At 35.3% G+C, this 21,553-nt stretch overlaps 3 protein-coding genes, 1 long non-coding RNA gene and 1 pseudogene across 12 annotated transcripts; 4 read left to right on the forward strand and 1 right to left on the reverse strand.

Annotated features, from left to right (window-relative positions):
- Positions 1-1,765: 1,765 nt before the first annotated feature.
- AT5G53135 lies at positions 1,766-5,392 on the forward strand (annotated as a pseudogene; the record flags this gene model as incomplete). The annotated part of the gene is made up of 1 exon: positions 1,766-5,392.
- A 1,841-nt stretch (positions 5,393-7,233) lies between these two features.
- AT5G53140 (Protein phosphatase 2C family protein) lies at positions 7,234-11,431 on the forward strand. Of its 2 annotated transcripts, none has more exons than NM_124693.4 (9): positions 7,234-7,633; positions 8,019-8,348; positions 8,700-8,827; positions 9,198-9,296; positions 9,394-9,552; positions 9,765-9,851; positions 10,246-10,337; positions 10,470-10,544; positions 10,631-11,431. In NM_124693.4, exons 2-9 carry the CDS (start codon positions 8,065-8,067, stop codon positions 10,967-10,969), a joined length of 1,263 nt encoding a protein of 420 aa, NP_568786.1. In that variant the 5' UTR covers positions 7,234-7,633; positions 8,019-8,064; the 3' UTR covers positions 10,970-11,431. The 2 variants fall into 2 exon arrangements, with proteins under 2 accessions (NP_568786.1, NP_001329972.1); NM_001345034.1 differs by having other exon boundaries at positions 7,270-7,857; positions 10,631-11,396.
- Positions 11,432-12,191: 760 nt separating this feature from the next.
- AT5G53150 (DnaJ heat shock amino-terminal domain protein) lies at positions 12,192-16,429 on the forward strand. 6 transcript variants are annotated; one of them, NM_001345035.1, is made up of 3 exons: positions 12,322-13,549; positions 13,681-14,843; positions 14,931-16,328. In NM_001345035.1, the coding sequence occupies exons 2-3, from the start codon at positions 13,772-13,774 to the stop codon at positions 16,037-16,039; spliced, it is 2,181 nt and encodes a 726-aa protein (NP_001318793.1). In that variant the 5' UTR covers positions 12,322-13,549; positions 13,681-13,771; the 3' UTR covers positions 16,040-16,328. The 6 variants fall into 6 exon arrangements, with proteins under 6 accessions (NP_001331440.1, NP_001331441.1, NP_001318793.1 ...); NM_001345036.1 differs by having other exon boundaries at positions 12,192-12,325; positions 13,681-16,429; NM_001345037.1 differs by having other exon boundaries at positions 12,321-13,549; positions 13,681-16,376.
- An 894-nt stretch (positions 16,430-17,323) lies between these two features.
- AT5G07955 lies at positions 17,324-17,820 on the reverse strand. Its single transcript, NR_143045.1, has one exon. It is a non-coding gene; the product is annotated as an other RNA (long non-coding RNA).
- Positions 17,821-19,437: 1,617 nt separating this feature from the next.
- Positions 19,438-21,546, forward strand: RCAR3 (regulatory components of ABA receptor 3). Of its 2 annotated transcripts, NM_124695.4 has the most exons (3): positions 19,438-20,000; positions 20,282-20,497; positions 20,578-21,546. In NM_124695.4, exons 1-3 carry the CDS (start codon positions 19,863-19,865, stop codon positions 20,788-20,790), a joined length of 567 nt encoding a protein of 188 aa, NP_200128.1. In that variant the 5' UTR covers positions 19,438-19,862; the 3' UTR covers positions 20,791-21,546. The 2 variants fall into 2 exon arrangements, with proteins under 2 accessions (NP_200128.1, NP_851180.1); NM_180849.2 differs by having other exon boundaries at positions 19,555-20,000; positions 20,282-21,097.
- Positions 21,547-21,553: the final 7 nt, after the last annotated feature.

Consider the following 21,553-nt stretch of genomic DNA (forward strand, 5'->3'; position numbering starts at 1 on the left):
AAAGATTTCGGACCAAATTTAACTTTGACTATTAAGTACGAAATCTTTTTTAAATTGAGTTTTTAACTTCACCTTTTAGTAGAAAAATATGTTCTGAATTGAGTTGTCAGTTTTTTAGTAGACGAATATGTTGGAAGATTACAGAATTCACAGGCTCACAACAATAATATATGTAGTTTTCAAAAGTAAAATAATGCTACATTTCCTGATCCTCTCATCCATAGATGTTGAAAGAAATATCTTTATCAATCATGTATTTTTTTTTTGTCAATCATGTATTTGTTTGCACACAAAAAAAAAGAGTCAATCATGTATTTTTAAAAAAATAATGATAATTTTTTGACAATTCCATATACTTAATTAAAATAACTGTTTATGCCATTTAGCAAAGTTTCCTATAATTTTTTTTATAGCATATATTATAATTAATTTTTTTAGATTGCTTAGATTTTTTTTATATACATTCCATATATATGTTGTTTGGTTATGGGATCAAATCAACTTAAGCATGTAATAAATTAGAATTTGCTGACAAAAGAAGACGTAGTTACGGAGTTAATCAAGGCATTTCTTTATTACAGTCGAAGACATTAACTGATATCAATGTTTAGGCATACAAAAACTTCATAATGATGTATCATTTTCGTGGCAAACTTAAATTCTGTAACTGACTATTGTTCTCTATTTTTGTAGGTTTGATTTTTGTCTTTGTAATACGTCGAAGTTTCGTGTTGATGAGATAATGTCAAATTTCGTAAACTCAGGCTTTTTGTTCGTATATTTCAATGCACAGTTTCATTTCCGCTTGTATCCTTTTTAAAATCGTGTATATGGTAAATCGATTTCATAGATTTGAATAAAGTTACTTAATATTTAGTTTTATGTTAAATCACGAATGATTTAGATTATAGAAGGAGATGACATAATTTGGGAAAAAAATATGAGCCTTTTTAACATTTGAGTTCTTAAGTATTTTCAAACTGTTAGTCCTAACTCCTTCATGACATGTTTTCTTTTCTTATGTTGGTGAAACATCCTTTGATCAAAAAACAAAAAAAAAAATGGTGAAACATCATCTCTTCTTTTTTTCATCAGCACCAAAAATTTCAAACTTGCAAACGCAGACGAAAAAAGAAAATCACATTTGCATTTGTAGCTACTAAAACCATGACCATGATTAAATTTATCTCCACCAAATTTCTTTTGTTAAGAATAAAAGGATGATAAGTTAAAGATATAGCCCGTGAGTACTTGTCGATCAACCACGAACCAACCCACGTGTCCTCTTCCTCTTTATCTTCTCATTTTTACCAAATTTTGTTCTCCACAAATTTAGACCGTTAAGTTTAAAATTAAATTTGAACGTCTATTATATTACTCAATTGATAGTTTAATTGATACTGATAATTAAGTGCTAATAGAGACCGTTGACCGTATCGTGTCCCTGATTGTACGTTGTCTTATGAATGCCAAGGGAGGTTCCTAGCTGTCGGATTTGGAGACCAGTCTCAAGATTTTATCATTGTTACTACTTCATAATCCAAATTTGTCTAAACATTGTCAACTCTTATTTAATTGTTTATACGAATAAAATACTATTAACATCGAATTCAAACTATCAAGACCTTTGAATATGGACGATATGAGTCAAAGTCAACCATCTTCCCACCCGTAAAATTATCACAAGAAAAAGACATTTGTAAGAGTATCTTTCTCTTCTTCGGATTTGAATGAAAAATGACATAATGCTGTTGCTAATGCAGTCATGGGATCTACTCCTTATATTCCACCTCCTGCAATGACTGCATCAAGTCTTGATCTCAGTCTTTTTACGACGGATCAAGTCCATTCTTTAATACAACAACTCAATACTCATCTTCATGTTCCGGAGCAGTCAACTCCCTTTCCATCAGCTACCATCACTGATCATGGAGCTATGGCAACTACTTCTACAGCTGGTAATGTTTCTATTGAATTTCCCTCAACAAGTTTACGATATGAAAATCATTCTTTCACATTTCAACATCATTGTCTTTCATCATTATATTCCATTTTGCCTCATGATGCTTGGATAGTTGACAGTGGAGCTAGTAGTCATGTTTGTTCTGATTTGGCAATGTTTAGTGAGACTTTTCCTGTTACTGGTATTACAGTCTCACTTCCAAATGGCACTAGAGTACCCATTAGTCACACAGGCACAGTGCATATTTCATCCACATTGACTTTGCATAATGTTTTATATGTTTCAACATTCAAGTTTAATCTCATCAGTGTTAGTTCTTTACTTATGCATAATAAATGTTCAGCTCATTTCTATCATGATTCATGTTATATTCAGGACCATACTCGGGACTTGACGATTGGTAGAGGAACTCTCATACATAATCTTTACATTCTGAAGAAAGAAGATACATTGCATTCATCAAATTTCTGTGGATCCTTGATAGTTGATGATCGTCTATGGCATCATCGCCTAGGACATCCATCATCTGCCAAGTTACAACATCTTTCTGGTATTTTACCTATGACTAAGTCTGCTATTCATGATCATTGTGAAGTCTGTCCATTAGCTAAACAGAAAAGGTTACCTTTTAGTTCAAATAATCATTTGTCTGAGAATCCATTTGATCTTATTCATTTAGACGTTTGGGGTCCATTCTCAGTAGAGTCTATAGATGGTTTTAAGTATTTTCTCACTATTGTTGATGATTGTACTAGAGTTACTTGGGTCTATATGCTAAGGAATAAAAGTGAAGTTACTAAAATTTTTCCTGTCTTTGTTAAATATGTTCATACACAGTATAATTCGATCATTAAGGCTATTCGTAGTGATAATGCACCTGAATTGGCTTTCACTCAACTCGTTAAAGATACTGGTATGATACATCATTTCTCATGTGTATATACTCCTCAACAGAACTCTGTGGTCGAGCGAAAACATCAGCATTTACTCAATGTAGCTCGTGCTCTTTTGTTTCAATCTAATATGCCTTTGGTCTATTGGAGTGAATGCATTCAAACTGCAGTATTTCTGATTAATAGAACTCCTTCTTTGATTTTACAGAAAATATCTCCATATGAAAAGCTTTTCAAAAAGAAACCAGATTATAATTTCTTGAGATCTTTTGGTTGCTTGTGTTATGTGTCTACTCTAGTCAAAGATAGGACTAAGTTTACACCTAGGGCTGAACCATGTGTTTTTCTAGGTTATCCATCTGGTTACAAAGGTTATAAGGTGATGAATTTGAGTACAAATGTTATATCCATTTCAAGGAATGTTATTTTTCATGAAACATCTTTTCCATTTAGAAATGTTCCTTCTAACTTGCCTACTGAGGATTTATTTCATCACATTATATTACCTATGTCTACTCCTGTTGCTCTTGATACTTTACCTGTGCATCATACACTGCCTAATCATGCATCTGCATCATCATCTGCATCACACTCTAGTGCCACATCTGTTACACTAGAGACTGTGATACCTATTACAGGACAAGGCGATCTTCCTATTGCCAAGCCAAAACGCAGTACTAGAGCACCAGGTTATCTCTCTGACTATCATTGCAATCTTATAGAAACCATTCACACACAGCCTCTTCCTATTTTACCAAATAAAACAACACCACCTCAGTTTCTACCATCACCAAAAATAGCTAATAATCCATCTTCCAAGTCGAAAAAATCCAAAGTGCCACAAACACCTATTAAAACACCTTCTGAAACACCTTCTGTTTTGTATCCTATATCTTCTGTTGTTACATATAATCATCTGGAGCCTTTCTATCAGTCCTTTGTTCTTTCTTGTTCACTAGAAACAGAACCACAAAATTTCAAACAAGCCATGGCTCATCCACACTTTCCTAAAGCTATGGATTTGGAGATTTCTGCCCTGGAACAAAATGGAACATGGATTGTTGAGTCCTTACCCCCGGGTAAGAATGTTATTGGATGCAAATGGGTGTATACAATCAAGTACAATCCTGATGGCTCTATAGAAAGATATAAAGCCCGCTTGGTAGCAAAAGGTTATACACAACAAGAAGGGATTGATTATATTGACACATTTTCTCCTGTTGCTAAACTTGGTAGTGTGAAATTTGTGTTAGGATTGGCATCTAGTTTTGGTTGGAAGCTAACTCAGATGGATGTTACAAATGCCTTTCTGCATGGTACACTAGATGAAGAAATCTTCATGAGCCTTCCTCAGGGCTACACACCTGCAAATGGAGCTTCTTTACCTGAAAATGCAGTGTGTAGATTGAAGAAGTCCTTGTATGGACTGAAGCAAGCTTCTCGTCAGTGGTATCATTGCTTCTCCACTGTGGTCTTAAGAGCTGGTTTTGAGCAGTCTCCAGCAGATAATACTCTTTTCACACGACAATCTGGTACATCTTTCATTGCCCTCCTAGTATATGTTGATGATATCATGATTGTCTCCAACTGTGATGTGGAGTTGCAGAAGCTGAAAGATGCATTACATGGTGCGTTCAAGATCAAAGATATGGGTGCTCCTAAGTATTTTTTAGGTCTTGAGATTGCAAGAAATGCATCAGGTATCTCTGTCTGCCAGCGAAAGTATGCATTGGATTTGCTTGCTACTACTGGTTTACTTGCTTGCAAGCCGTCTTCTGTGCCAATGGATCCAGTTGTGCATTTGACTAAAGACAGTGGTAAGCTTCTTGATGATGGTAGGCCTTATCGCGAGATCATTGGACGCTTATTATATCTCACTTTGACTCGACCTGATATTACTTTTGCGGTGAATTGCTTAAGTCAATTTCTCTCATGTCCAACGGATGTGCATATGGCTGCAGCTTATCGGGTTTTGAGGTACATCAAGAATAATCCAGGTCAAGGTTTGTTTTACTCTGCTAAGTCTGAACCATGCCTTAATGCTTTTGTTGATGCTGACTGGGGAACATGTCAAGATACACGACGATCTGTCACTGGATTATGTGTATATCTAGGTACTTCTTTGATTAGTTGGAAATCTAAGAAGTAGACAGTGGTGAGTCGTAGTAGTACAGAATCAGAGTATCGTGCAATGGCTTTAGGAACTTGTGAATTGTTATGGTTTTCACAGCTTCTCCGAGATTTGAAAGTTAAGGTCACATCTTCTGCAAAGATGTTTTGTGACAACAAGTCTGCCATTCACATTGCTCATAACCCGGTGTTCCACGAGAGGACAAAACATATCGAAATCGATTGTCATACGACAAGAGATCAGATAAAGAATGGATTTCTTCGGCTGTTTCATGTGACTACTGATAACCAACATGCAGACATCTTAACCAAAGCACTCCAGCCAGGTCCGTTCTACTCGTTGTTGAACCGGATGTCAATATCAAACCTCTTTCTTCCCAATTCTGGTTCAGTTTCAGAGGTTTGAGGGGGGTATATTAGATATATCATATAGTGTATATACTTAGGCTTATACATGTAATTAATGTCCACTATATAAGGTGACAATGTACAGAACTTTATGATTAATGAGAATAAGAAGTTTAATAATCTCAATCTTAATAGTCTAATAACTAATTAGATGGTCTTCTTCGACAAATTAAAACCGGAAGAGTTTAGGTTACGTATAAACAAGTTGTGGAATTGTGAAAAAAAAAAAAAAAAGAAGTTGTGGAATTGTGACCTAAATAACACGGCCCTTTAGTTTGTTTCCTCACCGGTGACAAATTCGTAACCACGCTTTTCAGTGTACCAATTTTACCAGGACAATATATATGACCATTTTAATTTTTAACAATTAAAGTGCATTCTCTTAAGAGCTTATTCTTGCATAATTGAATATGATGCTCACGGTCACGGGTTTCTTAGGGATAACGTACATGAAATCTCAAAAGAACCAATAACGTAGCAAGAGTAAAAACTCTCATGGAGAACTACGTTCAGATCTCCTTGGTCTAACACGCTAGCAACTTCCAATGTATTCTACAGTTTGGATAGATCTCGCAAATGAAACCTAATTTTTACTTATAATAAATCGTAAAAGTAAAACCATATGTGATGGGTTCTTTAGAAAATTGAAATTGTAAATAATTTCCTAAATCACGATATATAAAGAATGTGTATCAATTTTAGTTTTGTTATTCAGAATAATATTACTTAATTATGATCACAAATTCACACTGAACATATTCTAGGTTCCACTGTTTCATTCAATAATTGTATCTGTATATGTTCATTACCTCTAAAGGTAATATGTGATCCTTACCATTTTCATTCTTGGTCTTCGTTTTGGGACCAATTGACAAAGAACGATTGAAACAATCTCTCAACGAATTTTGCGTTTCTCTTGTGATGATCAGATTTCTTGGCACTACAATGCTCATGTACTTGAATGCCAAATCTTATGCGAGATATATTGGTAGTATCTTTTGTTGTTTTGTACATTTAAAGCTGTACACATGTGACACAAAGTGGTTGAATATATTTCTGTGTGTTTTCAGAAATTCTCCTTGATTACATGCAAGTTCTCAAACTTATGATGTACATAGTATTCTTAAAACCAAATTTATCTTATTGATCATGGTATTTTCCAATACAACATAACCTATGATGACATAAATAACTCTATTTCGATGTTGTTTATCTCAATGCCATGGCAACCTTTGGGCTCATAAACATAATTTTCTTTATGGTTGAGGTTTTCGACTTTATTATACCCATAATCTTCTTCTTTTTTTGCCTGACACTAACCTTTGATTATACAATAATACTTGTTAAATCAATAATACAAATTTAGGTGACATAAATTAATAATTCTCTGTTTCGCGAAACGTATCATTCCAACATATTAACACAACTTAAGAAAACTGTTTAAATTTATATTTTATCTTTTACAAATACATTAGAATCAAAGTATCTTTCTTATTAATAACCCAAAATAAAAGAGACTAAAAAGATATTTATTTTCAAAAAGTGTATAGAAAAAAACAAAAAGACAAGATTTGTAAAACAAAAATAAAATTTTAAAACGACCCTATTGATAAAACGGAAAGAGCATAACTTATACCAAATAGATACACCACTACCACTCAAAACTATAATTTTTTTTATTTTCAAAACCTTAGTTATATGAGACTCATAGGATAAAGAATGAATGAGCCAGCTATGGTTATAGTATAATTTGTTTTAATTAGGTTTATAATACAATGAAAGTGGCTAATTTTAGCTAATTGTTTAAAAAGTTGATTAGTTGGAATAAAGTGAGGTAATCGGTAATCCAATGGAAAAAGAATATAACAAAACCTAGTGGGAGTATATAAATCTAGGATGCATGACTAGTGCCACGTTGCCGCTTCTGTTCGGTGTCCTCTCTCTCTTTCACTACTCACCACCACTCTCTCTCTCTCTCCCTCCATCTCTCTTGGATTCTCTCTCAGATTCCATGGAAGCTCCAAAAAGCTGATTCGTTCAGCCAATTTTTCTTCACTCTCTCTCAGATTCGGATCCGTGGTCAGATCAACCACCGTGTGTTTTCCGATCCGATTCGATTCTTTTTTTGTCAGAGCTCTCAGATAAATACTAGGATTCCGTTTCCACCACAGATCCTTGATTTGATTTGGATTTATTTCTTCTTCTTTCTCTCTTCGAGTTTGATTCCACAAGATACCTTGTTAGTTTTTCTCTCTACCTTTGATTTGATCCGTTTTCGTTATTTGAATCGAAAATTTGCTTAGGAAGTAGAGATTCTGGATCGTGTTCGTTATTGTTCATGATTTGCTTGTTGAATTCTATAATCTTACTCGTTGAATATGCAGGATCTAAGTTTAATTGAAGAATTTAGAGGTTGAAATCAGTTTAACAACATTTCTCAACTTATCCATACAGATAGATAGGGTTTGTTATCTTAATTTGGGTTTTAAGGATCCAGGATCTGTATTTTAGCTCTTATGTTGATGATGATCATGTTCTATGTTGTTGAAGTAGCTCGTATCTTCGTTTTCTGATTTAGGAATCGTATTATTACTAATGACAGAATGAATTTTTTCTATATGCAGGTCCTGCATTGGAGAAACTAATTTAAGGTAAGGTTTGACTACTTAGATGGTATGCAGCAGTTTCATAAGGAGTTTCATTGTTCAAGCTGGTTGTCGTATTGGGGTGTTGGCTCAAGGAAGACATCAGTTTATTCATATTAAGAAGACTTTGAGTGTGGGTTTTGGATTTAGAACTAGTGTGATTGGATTTAGAACAACCAGTGGAATTGGATTTAGAACTAGTGCGAAGATGATGGTTGATACTTCTGCTGGAGAGAAACGTATATCCTTAGTTGATATGCCGCCTGAGAAAGTTGATGATGGTGGATACATCGGTGGTGGGTGGAAAAAGTGAGTTGTTTCTCGTTTTTTTAGATTCCGTGTCTTTGTATCGTTGTGCTGAATGTAGCAAATGCCTTAGGTATATATATAGGGCTGTTAAAATATTACTTGTTTTGAAGATATCATTTTATATTTTAAGTGTGAAATGCTAGCAAGATTGTCATATCTTTCACCAAGTTATTTTGTTATACGGATGATTATGTCATGGAAGAAACTAAGTTCCATTATACGTTGAAGTTTTATATTGTTATGTAGGCAATCGTTAATTGTCTATATCTTTGGATCAATGTGAAAGTATTGTTTTCTACTTTTTTCTTTTGTTTTTAAGTGGTCTTTAATATATGTTACGTGCAATGACAGTGATGATGGAAGCTTGAGCTGTGGGTACTGTAGTTTCAGAGGGAAAAGATCTACGATGGAAGATTTCTATGATATCAAAGCTTCCACTATTGAAGGCCAAGCAGTTTGCATGTTTGGAATATTTGATGGTTAGATTCTATGTTTCCTTCCTTTTCTTTTGGTATAGACGAATACGAAGTGTTAGTGTGACTTGGGGAAGGTATTTGATCTGTTTTGAAGCCTAGTTTTCAACTTTCCTTATTACTATTGTATTATCGCAATGTAAACATGGCTGAGCTAAAACACAGTCCAGCTTCATTTGCAGAATGACAGTTAAGAAAGATCTAGAATTACCTTAGTTAGAGTCCGTATTTGTACATACTTATTTAGGAAAATTAAAGGTTGCAGTGCACTTGAACTAGCAATATGCGTTCATATAATACTCAGAAACAGAATCATAGATTGTTGACTTGATCTCTATTTTTCCTCTTCTAATATCTGAAGCTTTAATCATCACAGGCCATGGTGGTTCACGTGCTGCTGAATACCTGAAGGAACACCTGTTTAACAATCTCATGAAGCATCCACAATTTTTGACAGACACCAAGCTGGCATTAAGTGCGTCTATATCTCTTGACATAAGATCTTGTTATAATCTAAGAAGTATGAAGCTCATAAGTCATCTGGTTTCCTTCTTACATGGTTAATTTGGCAGATGAAACATATAAACAAACTGATGTAGCATTCCTCGAGTCCGAAAAGGATACTTACAGAGATGATGGCTCCACAGCATCTGCTGCTGTGTTGGTGGGGAACCATTTGTATGTTGCAAATGTTGGAGACTCGAGGACAATAGTTTCTAAAGCTGGGAAAGGTCAGTATGTCGTTGTGATCTAATACAATGTGGCATATCATTTAAAGATAAAATCGAGAGCTTCAAAATGAGTTTAGGAATTGGAGTTATACTATCCTTATAGAACATTGAAATTTAGTTAATAGTGAATGGATTCTTATGATTGGTCACAAACCTTTGTTGTGTTCTTTCCATAAGGACTCTTTTCAAACTTCGTGCTTTATGTTTTGCAGCGATCGCGCTATCTGATGACCATAAGCCAAATAGAAGCGATGAAAGAAAGCGAATTGAAAGTGCTGGTGGTGTTATCATGTGGGCAGGTAATCTGATATATAAGAAATTGTCCCTCGTTTGTGTCCCCCTAATTGGTTGCTTGCTTCTAAACATGACAAAGTGAGATCGCAGATTTCTCTCTTGAGTTAGATTACTAGCTTCATTATTGATTTACTCAAAATGCTTGATATCTCCTTCGCGAAATTGAATATGACAATATTATTGTTGGTTTTTTTGTTTCTCCTTATTTAGATGGAACAATGACACACATACCATCTTATCTAGGCATTCTATTTGTCGGGTTAGGGTTATTCATGCTTTAAACATTCAGTGTCAGAGAAAAACTAGATTTCCTGAGGCATGCCCATTAAGCATCCTTCTCTGAATTTTTCTTTCAGCCCTAGACTTGATAATAATATCATCTTGATTTTTACTTGTCAGGAACATGGAGAGTAGGTGGGGTGTTGGCTATGTCCCGGGCCTTTGGTAACAGAATGCTGAAGCAATTCGTTGTTGCTGAACCCGAGATACAAGTAACCGCTTCTAACTGCAACTTACTGTTTTTGTCCAAGGGTGTCATGTTGTTCTCATCATCTGTAGTATCACCCATGTGAAATCTCCGAGTTTTAAGTTTTTGTGAACATGCTTCTGTGCTTATTTTTCAGGATCTAGAGATAGATCATGAGGCCGAGTTGCTTGTGCTTGCAAGTGACGGTTTATGGGATGTGGTACCAAATGAGGTATGACTCAAATAAATTCACCCCCTTGTATCTGTTTCTGAATGGTTTGAGGGATTTAAATATTTGATTTTCTACATCTGATTCAGGATGCGGTAGCCCTTGCTCAGAGCGAGGAAGAGCCCGAAGCAGCTGCCCGCAAGTTAACTGACACTGCCTTCAGCCGTGGCAGTGCAGACAACATCACGTGCATTGTTGTTAAATTCCGTCATGATAAGACAGAATCTCCTAAAATCGAAACAAACGCCATGGCTGAATCGGAACCTGAACTGAACCCCACAACTGAACTGGAACCTGAATCAAACCCCAGTACTGCATTGGAAACTGAATCAATCCCCAAAGCTGAACTGGAATCCGAACCTGATGCTATACCTGATCCAAAACCTGAAACCGAACCAGAGACCAAGGGTGAGAAAGCTGGTGAGTAAGGTAGCAGCCGGGGAAAGGTGTCCATACTGTTGGGGACATGTGGAAACAGATGAATATAAAATTGCTTAGTAAGTTGTGTGGTTTGTGGCTACCTGTAACGTGTGAGGATTTGTGTTTTTTGGTTTTGTGTTGCATTCATGCACATGCCTATGCCTGCCTTGAGGACGACGACGACCCTTTTGACATGTCCCCGATTTTTGTCTATTCATTTTACCCTATTTTGTTTTTGTTGGTGCTACTCACACCAAAAACAGCACATTTGTTCTCTGTTTCTCCTACTTTTTTCTATCTTTTATTTAAAACACCGTCCATTCCAATAAACAATGTTTTTGTAATTCTTCCCCATCTCTTAGCTTTCCTCGTTCGTCTCTACGTTATTAGTAGATCTCAAGTATCACCATAACAAATTTGTGGTTATTTGAACAATTAACTCCTTCGCGCATAACTTAACTGATATTTGGCTTCTTCTAGTATATCCTTCCATGTTTGCACTTCCCTTGTCTAATTACAAGATATGGAAATGGTGGACAACAAATATTAGTTGTGAATCAAGAAAATTTATCAAATGGCTGATGTGATAAGTATAGAAAATCTTATTCATGATTAACAAACTTGTAAGTTGTAAACTATTAATGAGTCAACATTATATTCCAGATTTATTTTGGAAATATGCATGTGTGAGCTGTAAACGATAGAATTACCATTTAAAAACGATAGAAAGATAAGAAAAATATTTTATCATTTAAATTTTCAGTGTAGGTCAAAACTTAACTATGGTTGAATAACCATATTTACAAATAATGACAAAGTAACCACAGTTAAGTAACCATAGTTAAATAACCACGTTTAATTAACCATGGTCAAGTAACTATAGTTAAGCAATTATGGGTAAAACTGGTATAATAAAGTAACTTTATTATTTTTGAATTCAAAGAGGATAATTAGTACCTAAATATATTGTTTACATTTAATTTATAACCTAATAATATATAATTAGTCTAAATCTAATAAATTCAAAAACAGACATGTGTAAGTTGTAGACCACAGATTAAGAAGAAAATAATTTATTTTCATGTTTATACCACTCTTAACCTACTGAGTCAAAACTTAACCATGGTTAACTTAACCATGATTAGTAAATTTTGGATTTTTACTTTGAACAACTTAATAAATTTCACACCCAAATACATTGTTTTTCTCACATTATATATTTGAGGTGTTCTCAAGAGAGAAAAAAAAAAAAGGAAAAAAAACTAATATCAAAGAGCAGGGTTTGTGAGGGTGTATCTGAAAAAAAATAAAGTTTGGTTGATTCAAAAAATATTCTTATCCTCGGAGTTGCGATCCAACGATTGGTATGTTTTCTCCTATTTTCATGGTTTCTTCTTCTCTGTTTACTTTGTGCCCTTTCGCTTTCTCGCTTTATCACTTTATACTAGAGAAAATTGGTTTTAGGGCTTTGAAATTGCAGTGATCTATAAGGGTTTTATGGGTTTGTATCACACTTTTGGTGTCTCTGTGATGGCGAAATTTGGGTTTGATTTTAGGGTAGTGGAATTTGTACCGTTTGTGTGTAGATCCGTTTGAAATGTTTTTGAAATGGTTACAATTTTCGCGGGTCTCGTACTGGTTTGATTGATTGCATTGAATGAAATGTGCATTAGGTTTTTTTTTGGGTTCGTAGTGATTATGAGATGCAAATGGTATTGGGAGTTTTGATTGTGGGTTTGGTGAATTGTGGTTTAGGTTAGGTTAGATAGAATTTGAAGATCTGTGATCGTAATTGTGTTTATTTGGCTTTGATTGGTTTTGGTTCATCATCAGTGATTATATTGTTGTTAGATTTCGAGGGGAGGCTTCATTTAAATCTGGATACACCTATTGTTAAGATGTTTGATTGCATTAGATGATAGATTCTCTAGATCTTTCTTTTATGAGCCTTGTGTATCTCTTTAACCATAGGTTAAGTTTGGTGAATTGTGGTTTAGTTTAGGTTTATCTCTTGTTAGATAGAGTTTGAAGATCGTAGTTGAGTTTTTGTGGCTTTGATTGGTTTTGGTTCTTCATCAGTGTTTAAATGTTGCTAGATTTTGAGGGTCTTCATTTTAATCTGGATATTAGTTATTGTTAAGATGTTTGATTGCATTGGATTGATAGATTCTCAAGATCTTTCTTTTATGATCCTTGTGTATCTCTATTATATTCAGCTGATTGTTGCGGAATCTGTATTCCGTGGATACGCGCACCAATATGTATTCAACGGGTTCACGGGCAAATTTGTTTGTGTTTTATGTGGCTTGGATATGGTAATTTCATAATATATGGCCAAAGAGTGGTTCTCTTTATGTGTTTTTAAATGTAATGTTACCTTAGGAAGGTCGAACCGGGTTTGTTTAGTAAAATTCGGGGTCCTTCTACCGGTTGAGAATAATGCTACCGGATAAGATTGATTTTCTTGAGCTAATGATTTGCATTTATGGTTTTACCCAGTTGGACTAGATCTGCATCTATATCAAATTTTGGGACCTTGTAGCTAGTTAAACCTCATGTGGAAACAAATCTACCGTTTCTAGGAAAATGTGTGTACTCTTTTAAAATCATCAGATTCTACTGAATCTGTTCTCTTTAATAATAAACATGATATGCTTATATAAACATTCCACTGAATCTAATATTTTTTATTTGCTTCTTTGATTTTGCATTGAGACAGGTTTGGAACGTTCCGAGGAGTCTGTTGAAGATCCTCGATTCTAAAAAGCTTCCAGAGGACAATAATTTGTGACGGAGTAACTCTCGAGGACATGGAATGCAACAAGGATGAAGCGAAAAGGGCAATGGATATTGCTGAGAGGAAGATGACAGAGAAGGATTACACTGGGGCGAAAAAGTTTGCTAACAAGGCTCAAAACTTGTTTCCCGAGTTGGATGGTCTGAAACAATTGTTTGTGGCAATCAATGTTTATATCTCGGGAGAGAAAACATTCGCCGGAGAAGCTGATTGGTATGGTGTCCTTGGTGTAGACCCCTTTGCTAGTGATGAAGCACTGAAAAAACAATACCGGAAATTGGTTCTTATGCTCCATCCGGATAAAAACAAGTGTAAAGGCGCTGAAGGTGCGTTTAATCTGGTTGCAGAAGCTTGGGCTCTACTATCTGATAAGGATAAGAGAATCTTATATAACGTAAAGAGGGGCAAAGATGTCAAAGCAGCTCAACAAAGATTCCCAACAACACAGAGAGAGATTCCATCACACCAGCCAACTTCCAACGGGATTCCAAATGTAAGAGAGCATGTAGTTTCGAGTGCTAGGGCTAGATATAAGCCTGCTACCCGTAAGCCTGCTGCCCGTATGGATAGATCTCGCACGGGTTCGCCTGCTTTTGTTTATCCGACACAGGAGAGTAGTACCTTTTGGACCATGTGCAACAAATGCGACACACAATATGAGTACCAGAGGGTTTATCTCAACCAAACATTGCTTTGTCCACACTGCCATCATGGTTTCGTTGCAGAAGAGAAAACTCCGCCTACAAATATTCCGAAGCCCCCAGTCAACATCTCATCTAACCAACATCACCGGAGTTCCAAAAACCAAGCGTCGAACAAGAACTCAAATGGTTCTTCTTATAGGAGAGAGCCTGCAACATCTGTTAACCATAATTTTCAGTGGGATTCATCAAGAATGGGTGGTTCTTACAGCCGAAATGCCACAAATGAAACGGCGAATGTAGTTCAGCAAGGACAAGATAAACTGAAAAGAGTGTTTTGGGAGACGCAAGAAAGGGAGGCGGCTAGAGGATTTACAAACTCTGATCTGGGGAATTTTAAGAGGCAGAAGACTGATGATTCCCATATGCGTGGTCCATCTGCAGGCAAGTTGTCGAATCAAATAGGTGCAAGTAGGTCCAGTACTCCTTTTTATGCTGCCAATGAAAATACTGAATCTTCCAACACCATAGGCTCTCGTCATCCGTATGTACAAGCATTGTTACGTTCTGATATAAAGAAAGCTCTTATGGACAGAGGCCAGTCAGAGATTTTTAAGAGACTTCCTATGATGATCGCTAAAATGGAAGGGAAGGTGAACCCAACTGAAGGGGAGAAGAACAGTACGAAGGCAATGAGTAGCAAGGCAAGTGAGGTTGAAAGGAGCAAGATGAGTAGCACGGCGAATGAGGTTGAAAGGTCAGTTGAGGTAATTCCCCATGAGTCAGATGAAGTGAAGGAAATCGTTGTTCCAGATTCAGACTTTCACAACTTTGATCTTGACCGATCTGAAAGTGCTTTTAAAGACGATCAAATTTGGGCTGCTTATGACGATGCTGATGGAATGCCTCGGTTTTACGCCCGCATCCAAAAGGTGATTTCTGTGAATCCTTTTAAGTTGAAAATCAGTTGGCTCAATTCCAAAACCACCAGTGAATTTGGTCCCATAGACTGGATGGGTGCTGGTTTTGCTAAATCATGTGGGGATTTTAGGTGTGGGAGATATGAATCTACAGATACACTAAATGCCTTTTCTCACAGTGTCGATTTTACCAAAGGTGCAAGAGGACTCCTCCATATTCTTCCCAAAAAGGGACAAGTTTGGGCATTGTATCGAAATTGGTCCCCTGAATGGGACAAGAATACCCCTGATGAAGTTAAACACAAGTATGAGATGGTGGAAGTTCTTGATGACTATACAGAAGACGATCAGAGTCTAACGGTGGCTCTCTTACTCAAAGCTGAAGGGTTCAGGGTAGTTTTCCGCAGATGCACAGAGAAACTTGGTGTGAGGAAGATTGCCAAGGAAGAAATGTTAAGATTCTCCCATCAGGTGCCTCATTACATTCTTACAGGGAAAGAAGCTGATAACGCACCGGAAGGTTTTCTGGAACTAGACCCTGCTGCAACTCCTTGTGCATTCTCTTCAGAGAACGCAGAGGCGGATGAGAAAAGTGAAGCTGTGAAAGAGAATGAGCAAGGTGAAGCCGTGAAAGAGAATGAGGAAAGTGAAGCTTTGAAAGAGAATGAGGAAAGTGAAGCTGTGAAAGAGAATGAAGAAGTGGGTATGGATCTAGATTAGGGGGGTATGAAGGTAGTAGCAGTCAGTACAGTGTACAATGGAGGAAGAAACATATCGTATCATCTCATTAGGGCACAGGACTAATCAATGTCAGGTCTGATCTTTTGCTTTTTTCTATTTTTTCTTTCTTTTGTTTAAGGTTGACCCAGAAAGTAGCCATATTTTGGCATAAGAAACTATCTATACCGGAAAAATTAACCTGAGTATTTCGAATATTTTTTGGGGGGGTCAATGTACAATCTTTTTTGGTATTTTGGTATTTACTCAATAGACCAGAAAGAATCTTGTAAGAACTCAGTTTGGGATTCGAATATATATATGGTGGTTATGGTTATTTGTTACTTTTTTTATCTTTGAAGCATTCATTTTGAAGTTCATTGTCATGTTTAGTGAATTTGGTGGTTGTGAATTTGTGATTGGCCAAACCGGTCCATTTTGAGACCAGCCCATTTAAGCATGCACCGACTTGGTCCTTGTTTTAGAATTTGTGCCTCATATATGCAACTGATATCTCTCAATCTGGTTAAGTTTGTTTCTTGTCAGCGTCTTCTTATCATTTACTTAGGCATCAAACTTTTGTCGGCATGCCATTGTGTTTGAGTAAGAGGCCAACTTTGATATTTCAAGATAAATTTGTGCCTCCTATATGCAACTGAGATCTCTGTTTCAAAGCTACAACGTTCTCTGTTTTCGTAAAAAGGACTTTAACAGCGAACTTTTAGAAATTGTAGACTAGTAGTGAGAAATTTTTGACTCACATCATCTTTTTCTCATGTATCTGAATAAAGAAGAAGTGTGAGATTTTGATTCATAAGCCATTAATGGTGTTCACGTTTCTATAGCTGAAATGGTCAAAAACAAAAGATAGATGCAACACATGATCCTCACTTGTCTCTTTATTATGAGTTTAATTTTTTTCTTTCTATTCTCATCTCTTCCACACCTTTTGTTTGTAGGTCCACTTCTCTCTCTCTTTTTCTCATCTTCTTTAATATATTTAATTGGATAATACTATTTCTATATATATAATCGTCGTTGTCATACTATTTATACTAATATCGACACATGAAGTGAATCTAAACATTCCCACTTTACAAAGGTGATTGTCCTTTTACATCCAATCAATCGACTTACTATTTATGAGATACTCACTTCTTTGTCCTTAATGTAAGATATTAAGGCTCTTGAGTGATAGAAATCAAACAAGTGTTTTGGTTGTTTTGTTTATGCTAATGAATGAAGTATGGTCTATGTTGATTGAAAGGATAATATCTAAGTATAGATATTTCATGGTGGTAATGTCTAAACTTGAAATGATGGATTTATATAACTTTATATATGCAACCAGCAAGCAAACAAGAGCATATACATAAAGTTATTTATTAGCAGAGAGCTTCCTATTTGCTCAGAGAGTCATCAGTCTTACATGCCAATGATGTCAGGCACTGAGAGTCGGGTTGCAAATGGAAGGCAAACTCAACACCTTCCTTGACCACACTCAAAATCTCCGATATACATTCCTGAGAGCCCACCTGCAAGCTCCAAGCCCAATCTTAAAAAGAAACTATGGGTATCCAATTTTTTTTTTTTGTGTACTTTAATCTTGAGGTAGTAGTATTTTCGAGAATACTTTAGCACGTTACAAAGTTAGCAACGAATTTTCTTTTTCTAGATATGACTTATAAGAGCCAAACCTTTTTATGTTATAGAAATCTTTGTCACTTTGAGATACTTTTATTCAGGATTTAATAAAGAGTGTTGGATAAAGCACGTGGGACCTTTTGCTCTCTCGAGATTGGCTCTTCGAGTCAGGAAAAGTTAAGACTGTGAAGCAAACCCTATATATGATACTGTATACAATATATTTTTTGGATAAAGGATTGTGTAAATTAAATGATCAAACTATATACTTACTATTCTGGCCTTAGTGGTTATAAGATACTAATATTATACTGTAAATGATCAAAACAAGATACTATTGTCAGAATGCGAAAAAATAAAGCGAAGTCCAACTTAATAGTTTACGAACTTTTACTTCATATTATGAGTCGAATGAGAGTGAATACTGGAATTGGTGATGATGCAGAAAACCGGATTAGACGAAACAAAGAGAACATAATACAAATCATTGGTATGGAACTGACAAAACGTACGAAACAATCGATGTTAAATGGTTAGAATAAAATTTGGATGATAACCATAATAACTGCAGTGCATGTATAATCATTAAATTTTAGCTATTTTTAATACTTGGAATAATAGATGTTTACTATTTTTATCATATACCTAAAGAAGTTCTTGTAATTTGTACTTAGTACCTGATTTGTCGTTCTAATCCTAAAAAAAGATTTGGTCCTTTGTAGTTTGCTTCAAAGGCCCCGAATCTGCATTGATCATGGTCTGGCTCGGGGGTGTTAAGCACACTTTTAACTAGTGATTATATGTCTAATTGGGACATCAATATACCTCCATGCACCTAGTAATGTGACCATCCGTATAATATGTGTACTATCTCTTCTTCAGCTAAAGGTTAACGAGCATAATCTGGTTAAGCCCTATGTTTGGTTTGCATTATAACAATCTCTCTGAAATTTTGTAGTATTTTCATCAATTTAAATTAGTATATTTTCGACAATTTGAATTGTTCTTTGAGTCTGATCACAGTCAAGTACACGAACTATATGCTGATCTGATCGAATTCATTCTACTATATACACACACATACACAAACATTTTACAGTACACCACTAATACTATAATCCCAATAACAAGAAAACCTAAAATATAAGTACACATTAACAAAAGAAAACAGTTTGCAAGTTATTAAGTGGTTTTTGGATTTGGTTTATAGTTTTTAGATTTTTGCATTAATTATATATATATATATATATATATATATATATATATATATATATATATATATTTGAAACTAAATATGAAAAAGTTATAGCGTTAAAAAGTGAAAAACCAATGAAACATAGATTTTAGATTTCCTTTAAAAATCTAGATTCCTTATTTTTATAAGGAAAACCATTTCTCCCAATCTTAATTGGCTATAAAGTAGATTTTTGGAAAAAACTTAAGCCATAAACAATTTCAAAAAATCTATAACCATTTCAAAATCTTTAATCCTTTTTTTTTTTTGTCAAAACAAGTCTTTTATCCAAATGAAAAAGCACCCAAGAAAAAAAAAAAAAAAACTATCCAATAATTGAGTCAGCTCTCATAGGCTTAAACAATACTTTAAGGATCAACATTAAATAATTACCACACTTGAGGGGTAAAACTAAAAACGGTAAATAAAACACAGAAAAACGACAACGAGGGGCAAAATCGAAAATAAAGAGAAAATAGTGGGATAATAGAAGAAAGCATCCAATGAGAGTAGTGAAATCAGAGAAAGACCTTTACTCCTTTAGTCCAATACCATCCAATCAATCTTTTTCTTTTTTTTTATAAAAATCTCTCACTGAGTCTTTTTATTTAAATATTATAAAAAGGAGAGAGAAAAAAAGTTTGTTGGAGGATTCGTCTCTCTCTCTCTCTCTTTCTCTTTCTCTCATCTTCTTCTTATCTCCCTCCAAAGACGGCGACTGTATAATCTATCATTTCTTCACAGTAACGCTTTCATCGGAAGATCTCGCCGGAAAAAAACTTCTCTCTGAGATCAGATCTCTTACGATTCTCAGCTCAATCTTATCTTTTCCTTTGTTGTGCTGCTTTTCACTCTCTTCTGCGCGACGAATTTGGCCTTGTTTTTTGTTTGTTTGTCGTATCCGACGCGGAGGTATTGAGAAACCGTGGCTTAAGACGGAGGAAGAAGATGGAAGCTAACGGGATTGAGAACTTGACGAATCCGAATCAGGAAAGAGAGTTTATAAGGAGACATCATAAGCATGAGCTTGTGGATAATCAGTGTAGCTCTACGCTTGTTAAACATATCAACGCTCCTGTTCATATTGTAAGCTTCTCCCTTCTTCTTCTTCCTTCATGCGCTCTGATTTTCTCTGTTTAAGTTAATCGGTTCTTCTTATTGTTGATTCAATCCAGAATTTGAAATCTCTCTCTATTTTCATCGATTGTTGATCTTACTGATGAAGAATCGATTGGTTTCTAATTATTGAAAGCTTACATAGCATTTGTGTAATCCCAATCTGAGTTTGTTTGATCTGGTTTTGCTTTATTGGAAAAAAAAGCTCCCAAAAACGCTTATGGATTAGTTTGAATCTCTCTGGTGAATAGGTGTGGTCACTTGTGAGAAGATTTGATCAGCCACAGAAGTATAAGCCGTTTATCAGTAGATGTGTGGTGAAAGGAAACATGGAGATTGGTACAGTAAGAGAAGTTGATGTGAAATCTGGACTACCAGCAACTAGAAGCACTGAGAGATTGGAGTTACTTGATGACAATGAGCATATTCTCAGTATCAGAATCGTTGGTGGTGATCATAGACTTAAGGTAATCAATGAATCAAAAGGTTCGTTTTCTGTTTACAGTGAATCAAAGACTTATATGTTCTATATTGTTTTTGGATTTAGAACTATTCTTCAATCATCTCTCTTCACCCCGAGACTATAGAAGGAAGAATAGGAACACTTGTGATTGAGTCATTTGTGGTTGATGTACCAGAAGGAAACACAAAGGATGAGACTTGTTACTTTGTTGAAGCTTTAATCAAATGCAATCTTAAATCTTTAGCTGATATCTCTGAACGTCTTGCGGTTCAAGACACGACAGAATCGAGAGTCTAAAGATCAAAGGAGTAAGAAACTATTGAATCAGAGAGATTTTGGTTGCCATGGATGAAGCTCTCAAAGGGAAAAAGAGAGAGTGGGTGAGTTTCTTTGAGGATGGACAAGGCAAAAAAAGTATCATCATTTATCCAGTTACATAATAAGTTTCTCATTTGCTATTTTTGGGGTCATTTCACTTTCAAACCCTCTTTTTAATTTCATGTGTCTAATTTAATGAATGTGTTTTTGGTTTCTTCTCTATAGAACCAAAATATGATTTTGGAGTTTAGCTTTAGCAACTTGCAGGAATCTTTTTACAATTTGCAGAGAAGACATGTTAAAAGTGTGTGTGATCATGGGGTTCCACTCTCTTCTTCCTTTTTTAACACTTTTAGTTGCACCCATAAAGGCCACACACCGTCTTTCTTATATTTATTTTTTCTACTTTTAAAGATGAACCAATAGGGTTTGTGAGATGTGAAAAATCTCCACAAAGGACCATTAAGGAAAGAGATCTTTGTTGTTGTTTATAGATTTTGTCTTGACTTGTGATTGGGGAAACACACTTTAGCTCCATTAGCTGTAAAAAGTTTTGTATACTATTTTTACAATGCCAAAGTGTTTCTGTTTCTTTTTTCCTAAATTACAGTAGTGGATAAATATTCGAATCGGTCACATTGACAGGTGGTATCATTAGAATTGCTTCTATATGTTTTCTTTCAATTTTGTTCCAAACAATACATGTAATTTCATCAGAGGACCTTGTAAGCTGCAATAAGAT

This window comes from Arabidopsis thaliana, chromosome 5 (assembly GCF_000001735.4).
Source record: "Arabidopsis thaliana chromosome 5, partial sequence".
In the NCBI taxonomy this organism is placed as follows: Eukaryota; Viridiplantae; Streptophyta; class Magnoliopsida; order Brassicales; family Brassicaceae; genus Arabidopsis; species Arabidopsis thaliana.